The sequence below is a fragment of the Ailuropoda melanoleuca genome, chromosome 8 (genome assembly GCF_002007445.2).
Source record: "Ailuropoda melanoleuca isolate Jingjing chromosome 8, ASM200744v2, whole genome shotgun sequence".
Classification (NCBI taxonomy): Eukaryota; Metazoa; Chordata; class Mammalia; order Carnivora; family Ursidae; genus Ailuropoda; species Ailuropoda melanoleuca.
The window spans coordinates 91015265-91038339 of NC_048225.1; the positions used below are offsets into that span (position 1 = coordinate 91015265).

A 23075-nucleotide genomic window follows, 5' to 3' on the forward strand; every position below is an offset into this window, starting at 1 on the left:
CTGTTAGTCTTTAAGAAAAACTTGTAAATTGTTTATGATGATAGATGGCAATGACAATGAATACAGCCAGCGTTGTCTTTATTTTAGTTCGTAGAGCTTATACTTCCAAGTAGACTATGAGTACTGGCAGACATGGAGACGTCTGTGGAACATGGTCTGTGATCAGGGGCTCAGTACATATTGTTCTAGACCAATGCCACTGGATAATTTAGAGTCACAAAAGGAAGGATTTGGTGCTATATTTTTAATGAGCCCATCAAAAACCGTTACCACCTGCTGTAACTTCTTACTGATTTAGTTGCTACCTGGATTATCAGCACATCGGTTTTAAATAAATACAAGAAGTTAGAAGAGTCATTATATGACTTCAAGTGCCTTCTTCCTTCCAAGAGCAGGTGGAAGGAGGGGGAGCTTTTCTTTTTTCCCAATCAGGGAATAAATGTTTTGGTGTAGAGACACATAGCATGTGCTCTTTTGCCCAATTAAACTAGGACTGGAATTTTAATCTGTGCCATTGATAGAAAAATAACTAAGTGGGGAAAACACTGTTATTATTTAATAGTTTTGATATTGCACTGATTCTAAGCACCTTTGTGTGAGCAGGGTCAAAATACAATCTCATCATTTAGGTGAAAGCAAAAGAAATCTGAGATTAAGAAGACTCAGTCTATAGTAATACGGAAGCCAGAAATGGAGGTGTGGCTGTGAATGATGGATAATAGAGTCAATTTCAGGTAGGTAAAGGACTTTTGCTAATTCTTCCTGCTCCTGATTCAAGGATAAAGGAGACAGGATTTTAAACCAAAGCGAAAGCGATAAAGGAAATTTTCCAAAGCCATAGGACCAGTGTTCCTAGTATGAAACATGCTGCCAGTCACGTGTGAAGGAACATTCTAGAAAGATTTTGGAAAATTTACGTTAGTACTTAGTTCTGAGTCCAACCAGAGTAGAAACAATATGAGTTCTCCCTCCCCATATTTCAAGTGATCTATTTGCCATTCTTTGACTTTTGGGAAGTTCTTAGAACTTTTGACTTGTTCTTAGAACCATTAGATGTTTGCAATTGTTGAATTAAATTTAGTGCACAACATTGCTTTGAGCCAAAGCTTTTGTCATTTTTAAATTTTGAGGGCTAGATAAAGCTAAATCTGTGAGAAGAGGTTTCACAGAGAAATCGAGCCAGTTCCTACAACAGTCTGAAGTAAAAAAAGATCATTTCTAGGAGTTGCATGCATTCATGTTAGACTTGTGTAATTAAGCATTTTAATGAAAGCGTAGCTCTGTAATGGATATTAGTCACAACTAGCCTGTTGTCCTAAAATGGACACAGGTCCAAAAGTTAAATGTCACGTGTTTAAACAAAATCAAACGGCACTGAGCTTGTAATGTATATTTTATTTTGCACAAGCTTGCATATATACTGCACATACATTCAGTTTAAGAGAAGATGGAAGGCACACAAGGCAATTGGACTACTGTATCCTTTAAGTGGTACAAAGCAAAAGGTAAGTTTGGAGAGTATACAAAAGCTTAAAACACACAAAGTAAAACCCCCTACCCACCCACCCCCAAACAACTTTTTTCTGTTTTAAAATTTAGTAGCTGCCAAACTAAATTTTTGTACTTTTACTTTAAAATCAATTGTCTACTGCACCTTTTTATTTTCTTTTTAATATGGACAGGGAGTCTCATTTTTTTTTATCATATCAATTAATATTACAGTACATCCTTGGTAATACAAAATTGTACACCTTCATCAAATAAATTAGGATAAATTAAACCAATAAATTATGCAAAGTCTTCAGAACAATAGACAACAACAAAAATCCACAATTGAAATTGCCTCTAGCTAAAAAAAAAAAAAATCAAAAATTGACTTTATCAGTTCAGTTATTGTACTATATTCAAATCAAAGGGTCTTTATTACAAAAAAAGAGCTTAATAATGCTATTTACAACATATTGCTAAATAATATAAAGGCAGTGTTTTGTCACGGTTTATACTATATACATATGAGAAGTGGCTGGGACAACATCGGGAGAAGCCATGACCTTTGATTCTTGTAAGTAGCGCTGAGACCAACCCCAAATACATGTTTTTCTAATTCTAATCTTGAAGTGGTAATATACAATTTGAAAACACTCCCCCCCCCCGTGGAGGATTAGAATATTTTTAAAACACAGAATGAATACGTCTTCACAAAAGAGGGCCAGTCTGTTTGCCTTTGCTGCTCATGTTTGTGAATTTTAGAGGTGCTAGATTTGAGAGAGGGCTCAGTGGAAAGACTCAAAGTCCAGACACATCCAGATCCTGTTATATTCTTAGAAGGATAATTATAAGAAGATGCAAAGGTTAAATACCAGTTTTGATCCCAGCTCTGAATATGAACATTTTAGCTTTAGTTTTATAGATGGTTTACAACCAACAGATCTACAGAAAACAAAACTGCATTTCCTTCAACAGAACATTTAAGTGCAATGCAGTAACCGCTTACTCAGATAAACCAGTTACATTCTTTTAAGGGGAGCTTTTTGAAAACAATGCGTCTTGTAATTTGCAAACACAGAATTTGTACCAGAAGGAAACATTTGTACTATTCACATCAATGAATATTCTATAATATACATGGCAAAGAGATTTCGCTCTGTCCTCACATGTACACTGCTTTCAGGGAGTCTGTAAACCACTTTTTCTTTGATGGATTTATGATTGCTTCTGAGGGACATCCTATTTTTAAAGCCCCCCAAATCTTCAGCTTTATGACTTAGTATTAACCTCTGTGTGTGTGTGTGTGTGTGTGTGTGTGTGTGTGTGTAGTGGTGGTTACTTACTGTTTTCATGTACATAGAAAAGAAATTTCATAAATTTACAGAAACTGCATTACCCTTGCCCTTGACATCTGATAAAAGAGACTGTTATCTTTTAAAAGTAGAGAGCAGGATTTTCAAGAATGCTTTCAACTGTCTATACAGTCACTGTAGTGTTCCTAATAAATTCAATAGATGTTGTGAGAATGTAGTTATTTATTAAAATCTCATGTCTTACGTAACAACAGCCATGAGGTTAAGTATTTACATTGCTTTATAAAAGTTCCCCTCTTGCTTTAGTGTTTTTGTTTTGCTTTTTTTTGTTGTTTTTAACATTTTTAAAAATGATATTCACCCACATCCCTAGCACAGCAACAAAGATTCTGCAAACATAAAACACTTGAATTAAATAATACTCGGAGGCACAAAGCAAACTTCAGGAATATGTGGGTGAACATTTCCTTAAATAATTACTACATTCTACCATCTTCCACGTTGTTTTACCATTTAATGTGAAACGTCCTCATTAAACAGCCAGAGATACAGTAAGAATTAAATGTTTTGTTGTTGCAAATAGAACATTCTTTTCACAAAACATAACAAATGTCTAAAATAGGTCCTTAAATCTAGATAGGAAAAGGTAAGCTTTCCACTTCACACGCATATATATATGTATATTTTTACATGTGTGTATATGTGTGTATGTGTCTTCATGTTCACACACCTGCACACACATATACAGCACATGGTATGAAATATTGCTTCTATACTACTTTTCATTAGGCTAAGAAAACACAAGATTTGCACCACAGTTACAAAAAATTGGCTTCTACAAGAATTTTCAAAACTCGAATGCTGCTCAAACAATTGAAGAAAAAATAATTTGCGGTATCAAACTGTTCTAAAAATTCTCTTCTTCAAAAACGTATTCTCCCGCTTTGTTTTAAAAAGACACAAAATATGCATAGCTATCAACGTTATGTCAAACAGCCAGAAAAAAAATCTAGTGTTTATTGCAGCTGTAGTAATTGGAAATAAAGTCAAAAAGATGAGATCGAAAGCCACAGAAGGCACAAGAACAATTGTACTTGTGGGAAAAAACTGGTATTTTGAAGGATTTTTAAAAATCCCCCCGCTGGTGCATTTTAGGTCTAGGCACAGACTATCACCTCAAGTGTATATGCAAAAATAATTTAGGGTTAGCAGAAAATAAGTGGTAATGTCGTATCTCAACATGCACTTTAGACTTCTTTTTTTCCTATGCAAACTGTCCCTCATCCTTCACCCTCCCACCTTCATAGAAAGTTAACTTTCTCCCAAGTAGCCAATTTTCACTTGGTGAGAGTTGAGCTGAGATTTGAAAGATGGTGATTAAAAAACAAAACAAAACAAAACAAAACCCAGAATCGTTAAGTAGAAATTTTGAGAGACAGGCTTTTGTCACTTTCCAATGCACTGGGAGGCACAAGATTTTGTGATCGTAAAAGGGGAAAAACCACCTAAAAGCAAAAGTGATCGAACAAAGAGGTGAGTTTATCCTCATGCAATTTCTACTCTGAAATCATTTCTATGCCTCAGTGAACCTTGAGCGGATATTATCATAGATAAGCACATCAACATTGGTTGTGAACACACACTTTTGCTGAATTTGTCTACTTAAATTAGAAAGGCAGGGGAAAGTAATACTAAAAAACCAAATGAGCCTGGAATCATGACTGAATTCGCCCCAGCTCAGAAGATACTAGCCGTCTGTCTACACAGGTGAATACACTACGGTTTTGCCTTCTACCTTGCAAATGGCAAAACAATGTTGATATGAATCACACGGAATAGCAAAGACCCAGGGTATCATGACGCGAACAATGAATTCCTACTCTTTCACATGAAGCAAGGCAAGAGTGTGACCACAAGTTGAGATTGCTTCCCTACTCTGTGCTGATTGGATTTTTTTGTTTGTTTGTTTGCATTTTATTCCAATGTAATGATTATCTGAACATGTTTTTTTTCCCCCCCAAGCGAGCCCGAACAAGAAAAAATGGGATCTGCTGGCTCTGTGTGTGCTCCGTAAGGGAGCACAAGCTGGACGATGCATTTGGTTGGGGGTGCAGGGAGAAGCCAGTGGTGTTCCAGCCTGTGTCGCTGCACTCTGTCCACACTGCGAGAGCCCGTTAGCCTCCTGAGTGACGCAGGGCATCATAGGACTGTGCCATTTAATTTAAAGTCAGCAGGTTTTAAGGCTTTGTGCTGACAATAATTGCCTCCATACATTCCTGTCCATCAGCAGAATTTATAAATGATGGTAAGTTACAGCGATTGGGTCAGCTAGTTAGTCACATGGGTCAACCTGCATTCTCCAGAGTCAAATGCAACTTTTATGAAAATTAAGGAAAAACGGTATTTGTGTTCGGTATAATCTAAATACCAGGTTTGTTCCTGTGTCATTTTCAGTGTCTATCAAATGACCTAAGGGGAGGGAGAGGGTCAGGAAAAGCCTATTAGAACGAACAAGAATTCTTACTGCATCTGCACACAAAACTCATCTGAGAAAACAAGCGTGAATGCCAAACGACTTTTTAAAAGCAAGTATGGGACGCCGTACACCTTGGAGAAACTGGAAAAAGAGAACAAAAGGAAGAAGAGGAGAACCATTGAAGAAAGCATAAAATAGCAGCCAGCTTTCTTATGTGTGCTGAAATTGTGTCTTTTGGGTTAACCCCAACCTCTCCTATGCTGCCTATACACACGTTTTGGTCAGTACTAGCTTCTGAATTCGAAGAGACTTTACCAGTTGCCTTAAAATGCTGTACCTAAACTGAAGAAACACTTAATTAGACTGTCACCACTATGAATATCCATCAGGGTAGTGTGGGATCTTGTATGGAAAGAGGTCATCCTTACATGTGCCCCTCTTCGGAGGTGAAGATCAAGTCTGCTAACAGCTGTCAACAAGAGTCTAACGTAGGCAGGAATTTTATGGTCAACTTGGGATGTCCTTTATTCCTTACTAGAGAACAGTATTCAGGAAATAGTGTTGTGGGTTTTTTTTTTTTTGAAAAAAGTGTTAAATATTAAACAGACATAATAACTCGTTGAAGCATATAAACAAAGTTGAGCAAAGAGTACATTTGAAACGTATGTGCCTTTTAATACCCGAAATAAGATAATAGAAAATGACGTCGAAGGGGTTGTTCTCTACGAAAAATGATCTATACTCACTTATGATGAAGAACCGATCGTAGAATTTAGAGAGGTAATGTGAAGATCGGGTATGAATTTCCAGCCTCATCTCGAAAAAAGAGTCAGTTTTGTGTAGAATTGCTTCGCCTCCGTATGAAACTGGTACTCGTTTGGGCTACGTGCCATTTCTCTTACAGAAAGGCTTCACAGTGACTATTTTCTTTTTGAAATTTGGCCTTTTGGGGTAACTTTTGAAAAGTGAGCTGTTCATCTGCCACTGGCATTATTTTTAAACATATAATAAAAAGTGACTTACGGAGGTCAAACCAAACAAAATATTTACGTTTACGTAGTGGTTTCATTGAGTTTTCTGGCCTTCTTAGCAGTAAAAAGAAGGGACACATCACCGTCTGCGGAGCGGCGCTGTGTCACGGGTCTCCCTCTGCCAACTGCCATTTGCGATAAACCGTCAATCAAGCAGAAGCATCTTTAAAATGCCTTTCCTTGCTAATAGAGATTTTACACATGTCAACATTCTTTTTCCCTGAAAATTAACCCTATTTTAAGTCTCCAAATGTTAAGGGCCTCGGGCAAAAGTAAACTAAAGACCGAAGGAAAATAACCATCCCCTTGCAATGGAAAACAAAAGAAAATGAGTGAAAGATGATGATGAGGAACCACCAGCTGATTTCATAACATATCCATGCCTCCCATACACATACATGTGAAATCAAAATCTAGACACGTACAACTCGATATCCAAAGGGGACTGCTACTATTCATACATTCGAAAAGAGTTGTTGAAATTTCTACTCATGAAGCAGCTCTTGTAGGCAGTTCGGGGATTTGAAAATCTCAGGGACTTCACTATCCAGCTTGCAGATGACCTTGTATATGGCCTTCTTCCAGGAAGGATCAACATCTTTGCCTGCGATAATGGCATTGAAAAACTCTCGTAATGTGATCTGCGCAACTTCCAGGAATCTCTCTGGAACCTGCTGATACAAGGAGACAATGGCATTAATAAAGTTTTCAGTTTCAAGTCTCCAGTTCTTCAAAGGAAATTGAGCTAAGTTCTTTCTTTCAGAAAGGGGCTTACATGGCACCTGCATTTGCTAAAAATGGCCTGCCTCTATTCTCTTATGTAAAGTCGTTATATATAGTAGCACTGTAATGTAGGGTGGACAGCTTTGTGAAGTTTTAGAAAGGGACTTGTGCAAAGGATACATGCAGACATATGGAAAAACCAGGATTCCTTCCTGAAAATTCGGGTGAGAAAAGGGGACACACTGTCGGGATTCCCCACTTCGTTAAACAGGTGTATTCCAGGTGCAAGTCTCCAGCTACCCTTTCAGAACTTGAATTCTATTTCCTTTGGATTTCCATTATGAAAACAACGTGTGTTCTCAAAGGTAGAATAAGAGATCATTGGCCTTTGATAGCAATGAAAGCCCCTGTAAATGAAGAAAACCTAAATCCTGTTTCCTGCTCATAGCAGCAGAGGACTGTTGACCCAAATGCTAAACTGTATATGAGAGTAATATGCACCATAAAGTGCTCTACATACAGACGGGGATAAGATAATGACATTAACACTGAGTCCCAAAATATAAAATCTGTACTGAGTCCTAAAATTCTACGTCGGAAATTACTTTACTTTGAGATTAGAATTGCTCCATAAGAGTGATTCATGCAGCTGATAGTAATAACGAAAACTAACATTCTGGAGTGCTTATTATGTGTCAGGCGCTGTGCTATGTACGGACTGTGAAGCATGCCATTCAATTCTCCCAACGTCTCTATAAGCTGTCATTGTCCCCTTTTTACTGTGGAGAAGACTGAGGCTTGGACAGATGAAGGGAACTTTTCAAAGTTCTTACATTCTAAGACAAATATCCTCCAAATATCTTTTTATTTTTTAAAAGTTATTTATTTATTTACTTATTTATTTTAGAAAGAATGAGAGCGAAAGAGAGAGCATGAGTGGGAGCAGGGGGGCGGGGGAGGAGCAGATGGAGAGGGACATCAGACCCCGAGCTGAGCGCAGAGCCTGACATGGGGCTTGATCTCACACCCCTGAGATCAGGACCTGAGCTGAAATCAAGAGTCAGACGCTCAACCAGCTGAGCTACCCAGGCGCCCCTAATTGTTTATCCTTTTCTTCCACAGCAATTAACATGTGCGTATGTGTTCTTAATTGTTTATTTAATATTCCGATGTCTTGTCCAGGGAAAGGGGTAGCTGTTGATGTACTTACTTAGTGTTCCTTGTCAGCTACTCAAGGTAAAGCATGGCTTCTCTTTCTGCACACCAAGACAGAGGATTTGCAGAGCCATTCTGTGAACTCTTAATTTTCCAAGTACACACAGACTCTCAGTAGATTTCTTTTAGTGAGGTACTTCTGCATTAGCAATGTTTTATTTTTATATAAGTGCAGACATATGAGGAAGTAAGTGCACTGTAGTCATATGTATAGAGAGATCTGTCTACACATACAGAGGAGGTGAAAGATTTCCATCTCAGTTCACATACCCCACTTTACCAAGTAAAAGGGAGGTATTGTCATGTCGAAGAGATTTGATCTCTTTCTCCCACTCTTTCTCCATTTGTGCAATGGACCATTTTACAATGACAGTGACTATTAAGGAAAATAAAAATGATCACCAGGCATCCCTGTTTTATACATTTAAAATTGGACAAAGAAGTTCACTCCTTCCAATGGTAAGTCACTTGTCTTTTGTAAAGAAAATTAGTAATTTCCCAGAAAAAAGAAAGGACCCCGGGGCCTATCAGAGTCTAGAAAAAGTGAAAATTTTGAGTAGCCCCTTCCAAAGACATACACCCCAGCCAGTTTCTCAGGACACAGCTCCCCCAAATCATCCAAACATCCCATTGTCCCCCATGGATGTGCAAACCCATACACTCCCAATGGCCATTCCCTGATGAGAATTCATCTGGATTTTCTACAGAATGTTGGTGATTTCTCCCTAAAACTCCTGCAGATACATGAGTTTTTGTGGGATAGGAGGAGCCTGGAGGAGAGATTAACTCTCCCACTCACCTCACACCAAATAAGTAGTCATTAAGCAGCCTTTTTGAGTACTCTCCCCGCTTCCCTCAAAGATAATCCTTCACATTTTATCAGATGGGCATTGTTGAGAGAGGGAATCTGGCTGGAGAACAGCGAGGCAGTACGACTACCCACTCTAACTACTTGGTTTGGGAGCTGTTAGCCAAATGCTACAGAAACATAATCATAGGCATTTATTAAAATAAACATTTCAAGAAGTGTGGTTTTCCCGGCCATTGGCAACAGAGGCATGACAAAGATCTATGTTCCCTGAACTCGTGGGGACGCAGCAGGGCATGGCAGAGAGCTGTGTGGGACACAGGGTATGGTGGCTGCTCCGGAGGAAGTCGGGAAAGACCAGAAGCTCCTCCACACCAAGGGCCCCACGGGAGGTCTGGAANCGGGAGTAGTTCTAGAGTTTGCCTGAGGGCAAGTCAAAGTAACCTCTTTGGGGAGGGGCTGTGTGGGCAGCTCCCACACAATTATTATCATTCGCCATGCTTGTTGATGGTTTTTAGTGGGTTTTATCATGTTTTAAACATTCATTTCTTTTGGTGGTAATCTTGGGCTATCTTTCACCATCTTTTTGTATTTGTGTCGCGTGTTGTTTAATTTTTCACCTACTTCTATCTAGTTGTAATGAATTTGCCCTGAGATGTCTTTCGATAAAGAGCCACGGTTTCTATTCTGTGTATCCCCCAACAATGCTTAACAACGTTGTTTTGCATAGTCTTTCATCATGAGAGTTTGCCTTCTGTTTTACTCCACACTGCTCTGGAGTCACACTTACCTTCTCCCTCGATACTTAAAAAAAAAAAAAAAAAAAAAAGGAAATTTTAAAATAATGCTAAAAAAGGATAGCATTTAAAGAGTTGGAATAGACCTCAAAAGTCATTTTATAGATGAAGAAACTATGAAACTCTACAAGATGAGTAAATTATGAGATCAAGAGACCCATGTGAAATAACATGGCCAGGTGTCTTATCATTAAACCATGCTGGCTCCCTTTTAATGCATTTTCAGTAATTTCTATTTATATGGGGCATCAAAACCTTGACAAGCTGTGGATCTGTGACTGAGAAAAACCACAGAAGAGCTAGTCACTTCAAAATAAACGTGAATGGTACAAAGGATTCCCAGGAGGAGACTTAGGAAATTGGTTTATGTTTGAGAAAGGAGGAATTCTTTTTGAACAAATGAAATGGTTTGCTAATTTTGGGCTTACTTTGAGGCAATACTCCTACAACAGATTGGGCTGGTTTAAAGCAATTGATAATGAGATCCTCTAATGCTAGAGCAATTAATCTTTTTTGGTGGCTCCAGAGAGGTAAACCGATGAGTATCAACTGATCTTTTGAGAGAGTGCCAAGGAATTCCATCCACAGGTAGAAATATCACCGAGAAAAGAGACCCTTACCCCCTTTTGCTTTAAAACTTTCCCCAATTCCATTTAACAGAGTAAGAGCGGGGTCCTTTCTGATTTTGGGGGGGAGCTGTCTTAGAATTCGGGCTTACAAGAATGATGTTGCCCATATTTTTCTGTACCTCTTCACACCTAATGGATTTCCAATCACTAATAAACATCTGCAGAAAATCCCTTAGTGACAAGTAATCCCTTATCTAGGTTTCTTTTAATAGAACCCAACAATCTGCAGAATGAACCCCAGAGTATCTCCTCAGCATCAGGTGGCAACAGTCAATCAAGTCCCTGGAATGCAAGACAATGCAGGCTGCTGGGAGGGGGGAGGGAAGGCCATGCCTTTGGACATGCCACAGGGAAAAAACAAAAGGCTTCCAAAGTCTCTGGCTGGAACTCTGAAGCTATTGTGGGAGCTGCTGTGCTGAGTGTTCTTCAGGAGAGGAGAATGGAAACTTTGCTTGATAAAAAGGCATCCCAATATAGGAACCTCACCCCAAATGGTCTTGCCTCTCCTTGCCTTGATATTTGGAGGAGAATATAATTGCGACGAGGTACTTGAATGCCCTCATAAATTTGAAGGGGGCTGGCTATCAGCATCTACCAATTTCATCACAATCGTTTGTACTTGAGTCTCCTCCGAGCAAACAAGGGCCTTATGGGCTGTGATAAAATGGGCAAATCGGGAGGATGTTTTCAAGTCTGCTCCAGCTGTGGCTGGGTTGTGCACGTGCGTGCACACACACGAATACATGTGCACACATGCACGGTGTGTTGGGTGGGGGGCTGTTTTGCTGTTCTTTTTTTTTTTTTTTTTTCCCTCAGAATGAGTGGCAAAGACACATTTTTCCCCTGTCTTCCTCCTCCTCTTCCCAGTTGCTTTACCTTCAAGGATGATTTGTTTTATTAAACTGACTGTCCCTAGCCTCTGCAGTACATAATAAAAGCCTGACATAGCAGGCTGCCTGCCTTCTGTGTCCTGCAGACACTCATCATAAGTGTCAGGACATACCAAGGTTAGTGGTCACTGGAAGTGTGCTCGCTGGCCCAAACCTTGCCAAACGCTCTTGGCAGCTGAATGAATGTCACAGAGAATAGAAGGGGAATTACAAAGGTTAAAAAGAAGACAGCCTCTCCTATTTTCTGGAGACAGAGAAGCTGATTTTTCACACCTCTGAAATATCCAGAAGCTCATCCCTTGGCCTCTTGCAGGAGACCTAAACCTCGCGCCTTGCACAGTTTCCCATGGATACCTCTCCATCCTCAATCCCCTTTAAAAACTGGTCCACTGGCCTAATTTCATCAGTGAAATGATTTTTGCTGAAACACAGAGAAAACAAACCAGGCACCAAGCTCTCTCCCCAAACCCCTCCCCAATCACCAAAGGCTCAAGCGGCTTATCAGGGTTATCAATAGATTACAATCTTATCAAGGGAGATCATCTATTCAGTTCATCTTTTAAACATTTTTTTTTTTCAAACTTACTTCGACAGGGAAATGGAAAAGGGAACCTATGTATGGGCAGGAGTAAAATGTGATGGATGGAAAAGTCGCATCGGGGCTAGTATTTTGGTGAATTAGTTTGTGTGCGGGGTTTCTTTCTTCTTCCTCCTCCACTTTTTTTTTTTAATACTATAAAAGGGCAATAAAATGCTGACTGTAAGAAGACAATGTCAAGGAGAAAAGGGTACTGGTATTTTGGATACTCTTCACTGCTCGCCTTGGAGAGAGAGTTATTCTTGTCACAAACCCTTTTGTCTGCATCTGCTGACTGCTTGCCTGTAGCCAGCAGCATACTTTAACTGTTTTGTCACCTCCTAACATCACATGCATCAGCTGTTGGGCTTTTGTTACGGGTATTGTAGAACTAATCCACTGTGGCTGTTCTACTGTGCAGTAAATAAAACAGAAACGGGCTTCTCAGACAATTCTGCATGAATATTTCAGATGGCTTTACAACTCCAATTCACAAAATCAAATAAATAAATAACTCCCCCAGCCTCCCCCAGCCTCTACCCACAACAGAAACAAAACCCCTCAAACTAGACCCACATGCCTCCAAGTCAACTGTATTGGAGACACGGACTTGAGCCTTCAAGCGATTGTTTCGGTGAAGTTGAAAGAATAGTGATCTCTAAACTTGAACCCCGTGGTATTCATATTTATTATTAGCGTTAGACACATTTAATTCCAAAAACTGGGTAAGCAGCTTTGAAAATCTGGAGAGCTACTTTTCTCCTTGGGCTTTCAAAAAAAAAAAAAAAAAGTAATGCCATCAGAAATATGCAGTTAGAGTTGCCTTGTTAAAACTGCTTTCATTGTTTCCATCCGCATCTTCTTCCCTCCCACTTATCTGAGCAGGGTCAAAGGAAGATGCTTGTGCATCTTGTTCAGCCCAAGAGTTTTTCCAAAAAGTTTAACCTGGGTAGGAGCATAAAAGGAAAATTGAACTTGGGACTTTCAAAACTGAATTTGCATCACGAGTTCTCTTAGAGTGGAAACAATGCACTAATCACATATTGCAAGGCATTATCTAGACGACTTCTAAGTGTCTTTGGAGAAGCGAAAAAGAGAAAGGGCCTCTGCACACGCACACGCGCGCGCGCACACGTGCACACAAAGGTCCTAGGGAAGGAGACAAAGTTGAAGTACTTTCCCGAGCATTCATTCACCGTGGTGCGCACATGATTCCTCCAAACGAACTCTCCCATCCCTGCTGTTTGTTAAGTAAATATTGATCAAGGAGAGACAGAGCTCCTGACGGCAGTGGCACAAGCTGGGGACTTACACTGCAGACAGAGTGGACTTAAATGGATAAACTCAGATGCTTTAGAAACTCCTCAAAGAGATTATCAGATGAAAAGGCAAGAACAGACACGATATTGCTGCTCCCCTCCACTGTCTCATCCTCACTGAATTTTCCTGTCGGAGGCAGAGGAGGAAACCTGGAGCTATGAAAAATGGCTACGAGACGCTGTTACAAAGGGTGCCCCCTGCGCGCTCGCCCGCGGAGTGGCGGGCCCGGAAGGAAGACGTGGCGCAGGACGCCGCGCGAAGTGCATTGTGGGATTGTGTCCCGCCGCCCCGTTATGGCGGGGAAGGGTCAGGTGGGAAAGCGAACGTGACTGTGCCTTGCGAAGCATAAAATACCACCCAAATGTAAGGTGATGCTCTGAACCTCTTTCTTTAGAGCCCAATTCCTGGGAAGTGTTTCACTGTGATGAGCAAATGTGTACAAGGCAGTATTTTGAGCGACGCTTTGACTGTGTTTGCTTGAGCAACTTTATTGGCTGAGTCAACAAGTTGAGAAAGTTGCTTAGTATTTCCTAAGTTTTATTTCAGTCACTTCATGATTGTGATCTGAATCCCCGTCAGGAGCTGAAGGGCCAGTGGGTGCTTCCCTGGGAAGGCCAGTTTGAAAATCATCACTAGAGATTAGGTTTTGTATATTAATCGCTGAGTGCCATGGTCAAAGAACGAACTATTATATTGAGAGTTCCCACCAAATGGCTACATGGCGTTTAAATTTTATTAGGATGCTCACACCTATGTTTGGAAGGCCTGGCATTATCTGGGGAGCACAGGCTGTGAAGCCACTTGCCAACGCCTGCCGGGTTATACCAAATGAGGCAGAGGAAGATTCTGAGGCAGGCAGGACGATGAGAACCAGGCTTGGGACTAAAGTCTCTTTCACTCTGATGCTCCAAGTGGCATTCAGCTTTTGGGACCGTACTGGACTGGGATCAGCGTAATGCCCATGCAGTTTTGGGCCTAAGAGCTGGCTCGCTTCCCTAGTAACATGTTTTGCTACTTAAATATCTGAAGAGTAAATGCTTATAGGAAGTGGCTATAGCTCAAGGCTGTCCTTCAAACACACACACACACACACACACACACACACACGCAATAAAACAAAAACAAAAAAAAACCCACCTCATGTTTCCTCCAAGCAAAGGAACACATGGCAATAACAGTCTGTATCATATTTTTTTTTTTTACAAACCTTCAAAAGAACAATGTTCTGTTGAGCAAAATTCAGTAGCATTCTGTAAACATTAATTTAAGGAAATCAATAGACTCAGTGAGCTAAAGCCATATTGCAAGATAAACTGGCCAGAGTGCCACTTTGTCAAATAGATTTTCGTTTTCTCGGCTAGATAAAGACAGTTTCAAAACGGGGCAAACGTGTTGCAACCAAGGTTTGAAAAGTATGTGGCCTTCAAACAGTCTGCTTGTTCCTACTGCAAAGCTGGATAAACATACTTTAAAAATGATAAGATGGCTTGGAATTGATTTGGCTTCCAGATTCTACGTATAGTAGATTTCTTGGTTGTCTCACAGGAAAAGAATAAAACAAAACCCATGCATTCAGGGGAAAAAAATGTACTTGGGAGAAGGGGTTAAATTGTCTTGAGAAAGGGAGCTGGGGGTGGGGGGGGCAGTGTCAGTTGGTGCTTGACTTTAAAAAAGAAAGGAAGAAAGAAATCTTTATTCATGCTGATCTGATGGGCAACAGGCCTTCTTGCCAAAATCCAAAAGCCAAACTCTCTAGTGGGTTTGGGATCAGAGGTTTCAGCTGGTGGAAGCTGTTCCCCGTTCTGTGCACACCACGCAATGTCATGTTAATGTGCCAGGGGCGGGGGTGGGGACGGAGCAGGAGGGAGACCCACACAACGGCCCCCAGGTTGCTCCCAGCCAGAGTGAAAGAGCTGCAGGGATAATTAGAAAAAGTGGCAAAAGGAAAGCATGTCTCTCCGTCTGTCACTGTGGCAGGGACCTACATTGAGCTTGTGGCAGGAAAAGTTCCAAGGGAACCCTCCTGGCATCCTCCGGCGCGGTACCAGTCCGTAGAAATGCCGGTAGAGGAGCCACCAGAGAGGACATGGTGGAAATGGCCCCACTGGAGGACGTGTAATAAAAAGAATGAAGAGCACATGGAAAGAGCAAGTAGGGAGGCTAAGGGTCTACCTTGAAAGGACAGTGAAGCTCCACGAAGAGGCATCAGGGAAGTGGACTTTGGTGCGTAGTGTGGGCAGTGAGGGGCAGGGGAGGCTCAGGCTATCACCCCTGGCACCGGCTTCTCTGACAGCAGCATGCAGGCCGAGGCACGCCCTAGGGCTTTCTTTGTTTCCTCACCTAAACTGTGTCTTTCTCTTTTACAGGTGGCTATTTAGAAAATACAGAATGCGCAATAAAACTTGGACACCTCTAAGATGTTGATGATGTATGTGTTGCTAAAAACATCACATGATGATCAAGAACTGTGCTTGGATGGAGCGTTTTGACTAATTGTGACTTTTGCAAATAAAAAAGAATGTCTTCACACCTACTTGACCTGCTAATAATGTGTGTATGCTTTTTAAACTGTCTAAACATTCCATTGGTAACTCTGTGTAGAGATATCAAGAGAAATAAAACTCTCTCTCCCACAGCCCCAGAAAAGGAGGTACTGCACTAGCTTGCCGGGGACAGAACGGCAAATGTCATCATCATCCACTCTATGACACCGTCAAAATTATTTTGTGGCGCTGAAATTTGGTTCACCAAATATGATTAAAATGGCTAGTTTACTTGCTCATGCTTAGAAGTCTTAGTGGTATTGTGTCAGGAAACACAATGATTGTCATATTATTTGTGGTGATGGAGTAAATGTTCCTTCCCCCTCCCCCCCGAACTCTGCACAGGTTTCAAAGAGTAACTCCAAGTTTAAACAGACAAAACAATTGAAAAAATAAAATTCCACGAAAAGAAAATCAGAGAAAAAGTAAAAAAAATGAAAATCTAATACGTTCCTAATCTCTTTACCCCCCAGGATACGTTGAAAATACTCTTAGATCTTAAACAAACCCGAAGTTCCTGCTGGAATTATGCATCTGGTAGGCTATTCAGGTAAGACCTGGACCAAGACTATTGCATCGAAGAATCACGGAGTTTTGCAACCTCAGGACTCAGAGAGAGTCCATGTTCTCCAAAACAGCGAAACAATCTGAGCCAGGGCTTGGCAAACTTTTTCTGCAAAGGGCTAGATAGTAAATACATAAGCTTTGCGGGCCACATTCTGTCTCTGTTGCACAGTCTTCTTCTTGTTTACAACTTTTTAAAAAATCTAAAAACCATTCTGAGCTTGGGGTCATAAAAAACAGGCTTAGGGCCAGATCTGGCCCATACGCCATAGCTTGCCAGCCTCTGCTCTTAGCCATACTTAAGGGCTGACAACGTTCCTGAATGTGCTTTCATGCTTCACTGATCCCGTGTGCCTCACTAGGTCAGCACACTACTTGTTCTTGTAGGGTAGCTGGGATCAATTCACCCAAATTCAACCTGCAACGTCACGCCATTCCTCAGATGCATGGAAGGCGGCCCATGTCCCTGGGAACAGAGTGAAACCACACCCAGAGATCACCAAGGCCCAGGCAGACTTCAGTCTTGCTCTGCCTTGATGATGAGCTATTCATTGGGAACGTTCCTGCCAGGAAACATTCCAATGTACAAGATGGAGGAATCCGTGCCTCCTTCACAACACATCAAATGAATCAGCTCGATATTTAGATGGAAAAACAAGCAGCCTACCGGTCACACTGCAGTGTTAACTCACTTCCCTTTGAGGCGGCCCCACGAATTCTGTGCCATTGGTATCCGAGTTCAAGACAGGCTGATAGTGCTTAAAGTTTAACTTTTGCTACAATTACTGGGTGAGGTGGTAAAATAAATAGGGCCAAGCTTGGTGCCATTCTTGGATGGGAGATTATCCAAAAACAACAAGACATAAACTCTCCAATATTGCACGAAAGGAAGCTGGGGCACAGATAATCCACGGTTACTCCTGTTTCGTTCGAGAATGCATTACGTGATTGTTTTCTGCAGCAGGTTTATCTTCGTAATTAAGCTTTGCCTAGGCTAACATGGAAACTAGTCCGTGTGCCCTGTATTTGTGCTGATAGAGCCTGCGAGTGAGGAGCCCAGGGAGAAACTGTTAGGAAGTGGGGTTCAGGCAGGACGATGAGAACAGCATCACCCACGGCGAACACCAGAGAAGGCACTGTGAGGTACGGGTGATAATCAAAAGAGTGCTTCGGAGAACACTGGAAACTGGGAGAGACCGCCACTCTGCTGACAACAGAGTATGCATCCCAAGTCATATTGGGGCTGCTCTGAGAAAGGACTGGGATTAAAGGCCTCAGTCCTATCTTTTGGTTTCGACTAAAAGATCTTTGTTCTGTCAGAGAAATTCTGTTTTGTGTTTCTAGAGTATTCTATTGGTCTCTCCTCCACAATTACCCTTTGCAAAAGGAAGGATAAGCTGTATTTCAAAGCAACCTAAGAGCTTGGGAATGGCTCTGAAATTCCTTTTTCAAGAAAGGTAAATAGTTTGGAAAAGGGGAGAAACAGATTCTTGAATGGCCCCAGGGGCCTTTGGGAGCCCTCTAGACCCATGCCAACATCTAACGGGACGTGAGGTAATGTTTGGGGGGGGGTGTCTTAGGACACTGTCAGGGATTGGCCCTTGCATTGGCCCTGCCAAAAGGCAATTACAGGAATCGATATACAGATTATCTTGTATACTGCCAGGCCACTGAAAATGATAAATCTTTGAAAATTGTCTCTACATTAAAGGAAACGCAGTGGCCTTGAAACCAGAGCCTTTCATCTTCTTCCACCCACTTCTGCTTCTGGTTGTTTCTCTGCCTTTAGCGCCACTCAAACCCCCACACTTGTTCTCAGTCGACATAACTACCTTTTACTAAAAGTCACTTTTAGAACCAGATTTTACTTTAAAATGCTGTAGTAGCCCTCCCCCCCCCCAACAAAACAGAAGTTGGGGACCATGACCATAAAAAGGTGAAAAATACATATCCAAATGACTTGTGTGACGATTTGATACCTACCAACCACAAACACGTGAACACATACAAAATCCCGCTGGGAAAGACTTTCATGATCAAGATTATCACCACGTTGGGAATCCTTAAAAGAAAAGGTGGTGTTGCCTTTGCCAGAACCACCAACCCAGCTTAGTAGTGGAGGCAGCTGTCCGTAACAACTCTTTCCGTCCTGAACGAGAGCGGATGTCGTGTGTTATACGGAGGTTCAGGTGGAGGTGTGGCATAGTGGGGTACGTGTCGGGGACAGGCATACACACTCTCTCTTAGTTTGTTCAGTTCTGTACCATCTCCTAGAAAACCCACTTGAATGAGGGCTTCAGGACAAATGTCCTCATTGTTTGGCTGCCCTAGCCAACACAACACATAAAGCGAGCAGCAAGTATAGTGAGTTGTGCCAGTTCAGTCAATAAACGTTTATGAATTTAAAAAATTAGTCTCTATAATCCCAGCAAGGGAGTTGCCACGTCTCCAAGGGCAAGTGTTGAGATTTAGATCTGCAAAGAGGGCCTTGGGAGAACACGAAAATGGGCACCCTAGAGATTTTCACTGAGATAATTACGCTACAGCAGAGCCACAAGGGCGGAAGTGGCCCCACATGGACACCATCTGGATTCCTAGGGGTTCCACAGTCACTGCTTAAAGCTTTGCATCGTGCCCAGGATTTATTTCAAGAATGCAGAACATCTTCTAGAATCACCGAATTTCAGAGATAGAACAAAGCTCTGTGTTTCATTTTACCACTTTACGGGTGAGCAAAGTAGAGCCCAGCGAGACAGGTGTTGCCAGCGGCAGGTCCTCCAACTCGTGCTCCCTCTGCCAGACCCCATCCCCTCATTGCAGCCCTTCTCATCTGGAACCCATGACTCCAGAATCCTGGAGCTGTTCCAGGCTGATGTCACCTTTACAGCCACCCCTGGCATAGGAGGAATCACTTTCTCTTCTTAAACCCAGTTTTGCATTGACTCTTTGTCCCAATTCTGATGAGAACTCCCTGTTTGCTCATTTGTTTGTTTGCCTATTTAGGGTCAGCAGGAAATGGCGCAATAGTTGAGCTACTGATAACGGCAACAAGGTAACTTTTACTTGGCTCTATGAATTAATAAAAGCAAATGCTTGCACAGCACTTACTTTGTGCTAATATAGTCATGTATATTCATTTAATTCTCAAGACAACTCTGTGAGGTAGTTGATATTATTTTCCCCATTTTATAGATGAGGAAACTGAGGCACAGGGAGGGTAAAACACTTGTCAAGGTTTCAGGAGCTGGGATCTGACCCCCAGGAACCAGTTCCGGAATCCATGCTCTTAGGTTCTGCACTATTATTAGTTCAGGACTACTGACATTGCAAAGACTCCCCAAAGGATTTCCTTCTTAAGATTTCAAGGTGATGCTTTCATATAAAATAACACCTACTTGTAAGCAAAAATTTTGTATCCTGCCTGAGAATAATTAAGAGACCACAGCTTTCTTGCCCTAGTTTTATCATTTTTATAGACTTAAGCCCAAGACTAAGGCCATGTCTTCATGATATCAAATACCCTGATACTTTATCTACAAAAACACTGGAAATATCCGGACAGCACGGTGGATCTGCCCATTTTTTATTTGGCGGGGTATGTCCTGGAGACACATTCAGATTTGCCAGAACACTTGCCAAGAGTCTTATAGACTGGTCTCGTGGGATCATCTTAACCAAAAAGTGCTACTGAGATGTTACTCAAGAAATCCGACTTGTAAGGATAAAATTTGGGACAAACAAAATAAATCGCATTGGGTGTGTGTGAGAAAGGTGCAACCACCAAACGGTAGTGTGGCTGCCCATGGCTGGATTTCTGTCCCACGGTCTGGTAAGTGCAACCGTCCCTCGAGAAGACACAGTCATGCCGGAAACGCATTACGGAAGGGCAGCGAAAATGATCGGGGCAGCCCACTTACTGTATGAGATTAGACTTTTAAAAAGGATTAGAGCCCCTTAATCTGGAGAGATGAAGATTAAGAGGGAGGAATGATCAAAGTCTATAAAATCAGAAAGGAAATGGAGAATATGGCCACAGTCCTGTTCACAAATCCCAGGATATTATAACAAGGGAGATCCCTTTGGAGTTCCAGGGAAATCACTTTAAGAGCCGTAAAAAGAAGATACAATTTTCACAGCAGGTAATAAATTTAGAGAATTATTATCTTGAGGAGTGGTATACTCTGAGAATGCAGTTAGGTTTAAAAAAAAGGTTTAAATAAACCCATGGGTGATAAAACCATAATGAGCTAATAATGGAGGGTTGGGAATGTTCTGGGGACATCCTGAGTCTTTCGAAGATGATTTCATCAATGATGGGTACCAGCCTCTCCTGACCGGCTTCCTGCCTGGGGGGCTGGGTAGCCAACTGATCTGACCACCTCTCCCTTCACTCTCCCAGCCAGATCGTTCCTAAGATTCGGAATGGGGCTCCGTGACTGGAAAGTGTTCAGGTGTGGTATGATATGACAACTCATTCCTCTCAGGGAGACTTCTTTATTCCCCACCAGTGTCTGTCCTAGCGTCTGACCGCGATTCCCATAAAAATATGAACTTAATCCTTAAAACGAAAAATCTCAGTTTTACTCAAAGATGAGACATTTCAAACATCTTATGTTGCAGTGGGTTGGGAGATGAAAACTGGTTAAACTGTCCATTGGAAAAGCTACTCATAGTATGGTAACACAGACCAATTCATTCAAATTTAAGGGGAAATTAAACATCCCAATTATGGAGCGCCCATCACAGCCCAATATATTAAACTCTGAAATTTACTGCAGTTAACGGAGAAACCAGCACACCTTAACAAAGGCTGTGGTTCTGCGAAACACACAGAATAAAACTTAAGGGAAATGTTTTAGCTCCTTTCCAAAAGGGCCAAGTGCTAATCACTTTAAATATCTAATAATAGGTCATTGTTGGGGGCTGGGGAGGTTAGGGCTGCAGAAGGAGGCAGGAGACTTTGGTAGGGGGTAGAGTGGAGATGGAGATTCCATTCAGAGAAAAAGAACCTTCAGATGACCATAACATGCACAGTGAAGCATGAAGAATCTTTTCTGTACTCACATTTTAGTCTGCTTTCTGAAAATTGGTAAAATGTGGCAATTCGTAGAAAGGAAATAAAGGAGCCAAGAAGAGGAAAGGAGTGGCATGGAGGAGAAAGGCATCTGTCCAATAAATAGCAGCTAATAAATAACGCCTACTCCCAACCCGATCTACCGTCATACACTGGGAGCAGTCCCTGGGTATCTGTGCAAACTGCAAGTTTGAAAATGTTAAGCCCTCACGCTGGGGAGCTATTCAAAGTCACCGTCCATCTGGGGAACGGAGAAGTCGGAAGGTGGCAGAGGTGGGGAGGGGTTAAGCAGCAGAGTCATCCTGCTTCTCATTGCAGACCTCAGAGTGATTTGGGCAAGAAAACTGGGACATCTGGAGTTCAGAAGTCGAGGAAAATGGGGAAGAACCGGGAAGATGAATACATGATCATCAGCGACACAAAGAACGGAGCAGGGAGAAGCCTGGGCTTGGGCACTCGCGTCTGGCAAGGAGGCCGGCAGCAGGGCTAATGAAGCATTTGTGGTGTGGGATGTTTGCCAGCGCCACAAAGAAGATGTGCTTGGGCTCTGCAGATGTGCCAGGGCCCCCAGAGCAAAATAATGACATAATCACCATCAGTGTCACAGACCAGACTGTACACAAGGTGACAGGGGAGGGGGGGGCCTGTAATACACACACAGGGAGGACTCGCCACGGCCCACGGCGGCGGCTGCCCCGAGGCCTGGGACGCAGGCAGAACTCCCTAGCCTATCTGTCTCTAGCTGGACCCTCAGTCCCGAGGTGAGGCCCGTCCCCACCACCGGTGCGTGTTTCTCTCCTGACCCAAGGTACTCCTGAGGCGGCAGCAGCAATCTGAAGCGCTCAAGAGAGCTTCAGACCGGCAGGAGAAAGGCTGAATAAGGAGAAGCAAGGGGGAAATGGAAGGTGAGAGTTTTGAGACAAACTCCCTCTGCCTTCTGCCAAGTTCTGTGTTCAAACTTTTCTCAAACCTGGCCCTGGCCATCCCACCTGAGGTATCAATATGATCACAGACGTCCCTGTTTCAGGCTATAAAGAGAAGGCAAGAAAAATCTGGGGGCACCTGAGGGCGGGGGGGGCGTGGGACACGAAACGGCCCCATATGGCCACCCTGGGCACGAGGGCACAGGCAGCAGGCAGGCGGGAGGAAGCAGCCCCCGCCCATGTGAAAGGAGGTCTCTCAGAGGGCTCGGCACCTGCCCGCGGCTCCCGCTCGCTAAGGTGGGTGTGTTAGTACAGCTGTCTGGCTTTTAAGTGACTTTTGTCAGTTTGAAAGTGAAAGTCTGTTTGAGGAGCTGCAAGAACAATAGCCCAGAGCCCGGAAGAAGAGCTTGCAGCACAAAGGACTGAGACTACACTCGTGTCCCTTTCCATTGCTTCTGATGAAAGATTCATAAGAATAACTTTAATTTTTTATGACCCCCTTTTCGGTATGACTGTATTAGTTGTGTCAACTTCCATACACAGGTTCTCTTTAAATACCAAAAGGTCTCTGGTGAAAGTTGTTCAAGGAGGCTATGGGGACAGAAATCACTTCTGGCCATCCTGATGGGTCCCTTCCTCCAGGAGGAGCTGCTCTGAGAGGCCCAGAGATCTCCTTGATTTACGGTTCCCTTCAGCCTCGATGT

General features: G+C 42.3%; 1 protein-coding gene across 4 annotated transcripts in view; it reads right to left on the bottom strand.

Annotated features, from left to right (window-relative positions):
• Positions 1 to 1375: 1375 nt before the first annotated feature.
• Positions 1376 to 23075, bottom strand: part of PROX1 (prospero homeobox 1) — a 52228-nt gene continuing 30528 nt past the window's right edge. For 3 of the 4 annotated variants that reach the window (XM_019801525.2, XM_019801524.2, XM_019801526.2), the window contains one exon: positions 1376 to 6982. In XM_019801525.2, coding sequence (XP_019657084.1) covers positions 6794 to 6982 — 189 coding nt within the window. In that variant the 3' untranslated portion in view covers positions 1376 to 6793. The remainder of the gene's footprint in view (positions 6983 to 23075) is intronic. The other variant, XM_002920962.4, reaches the window with a different exon arrangement.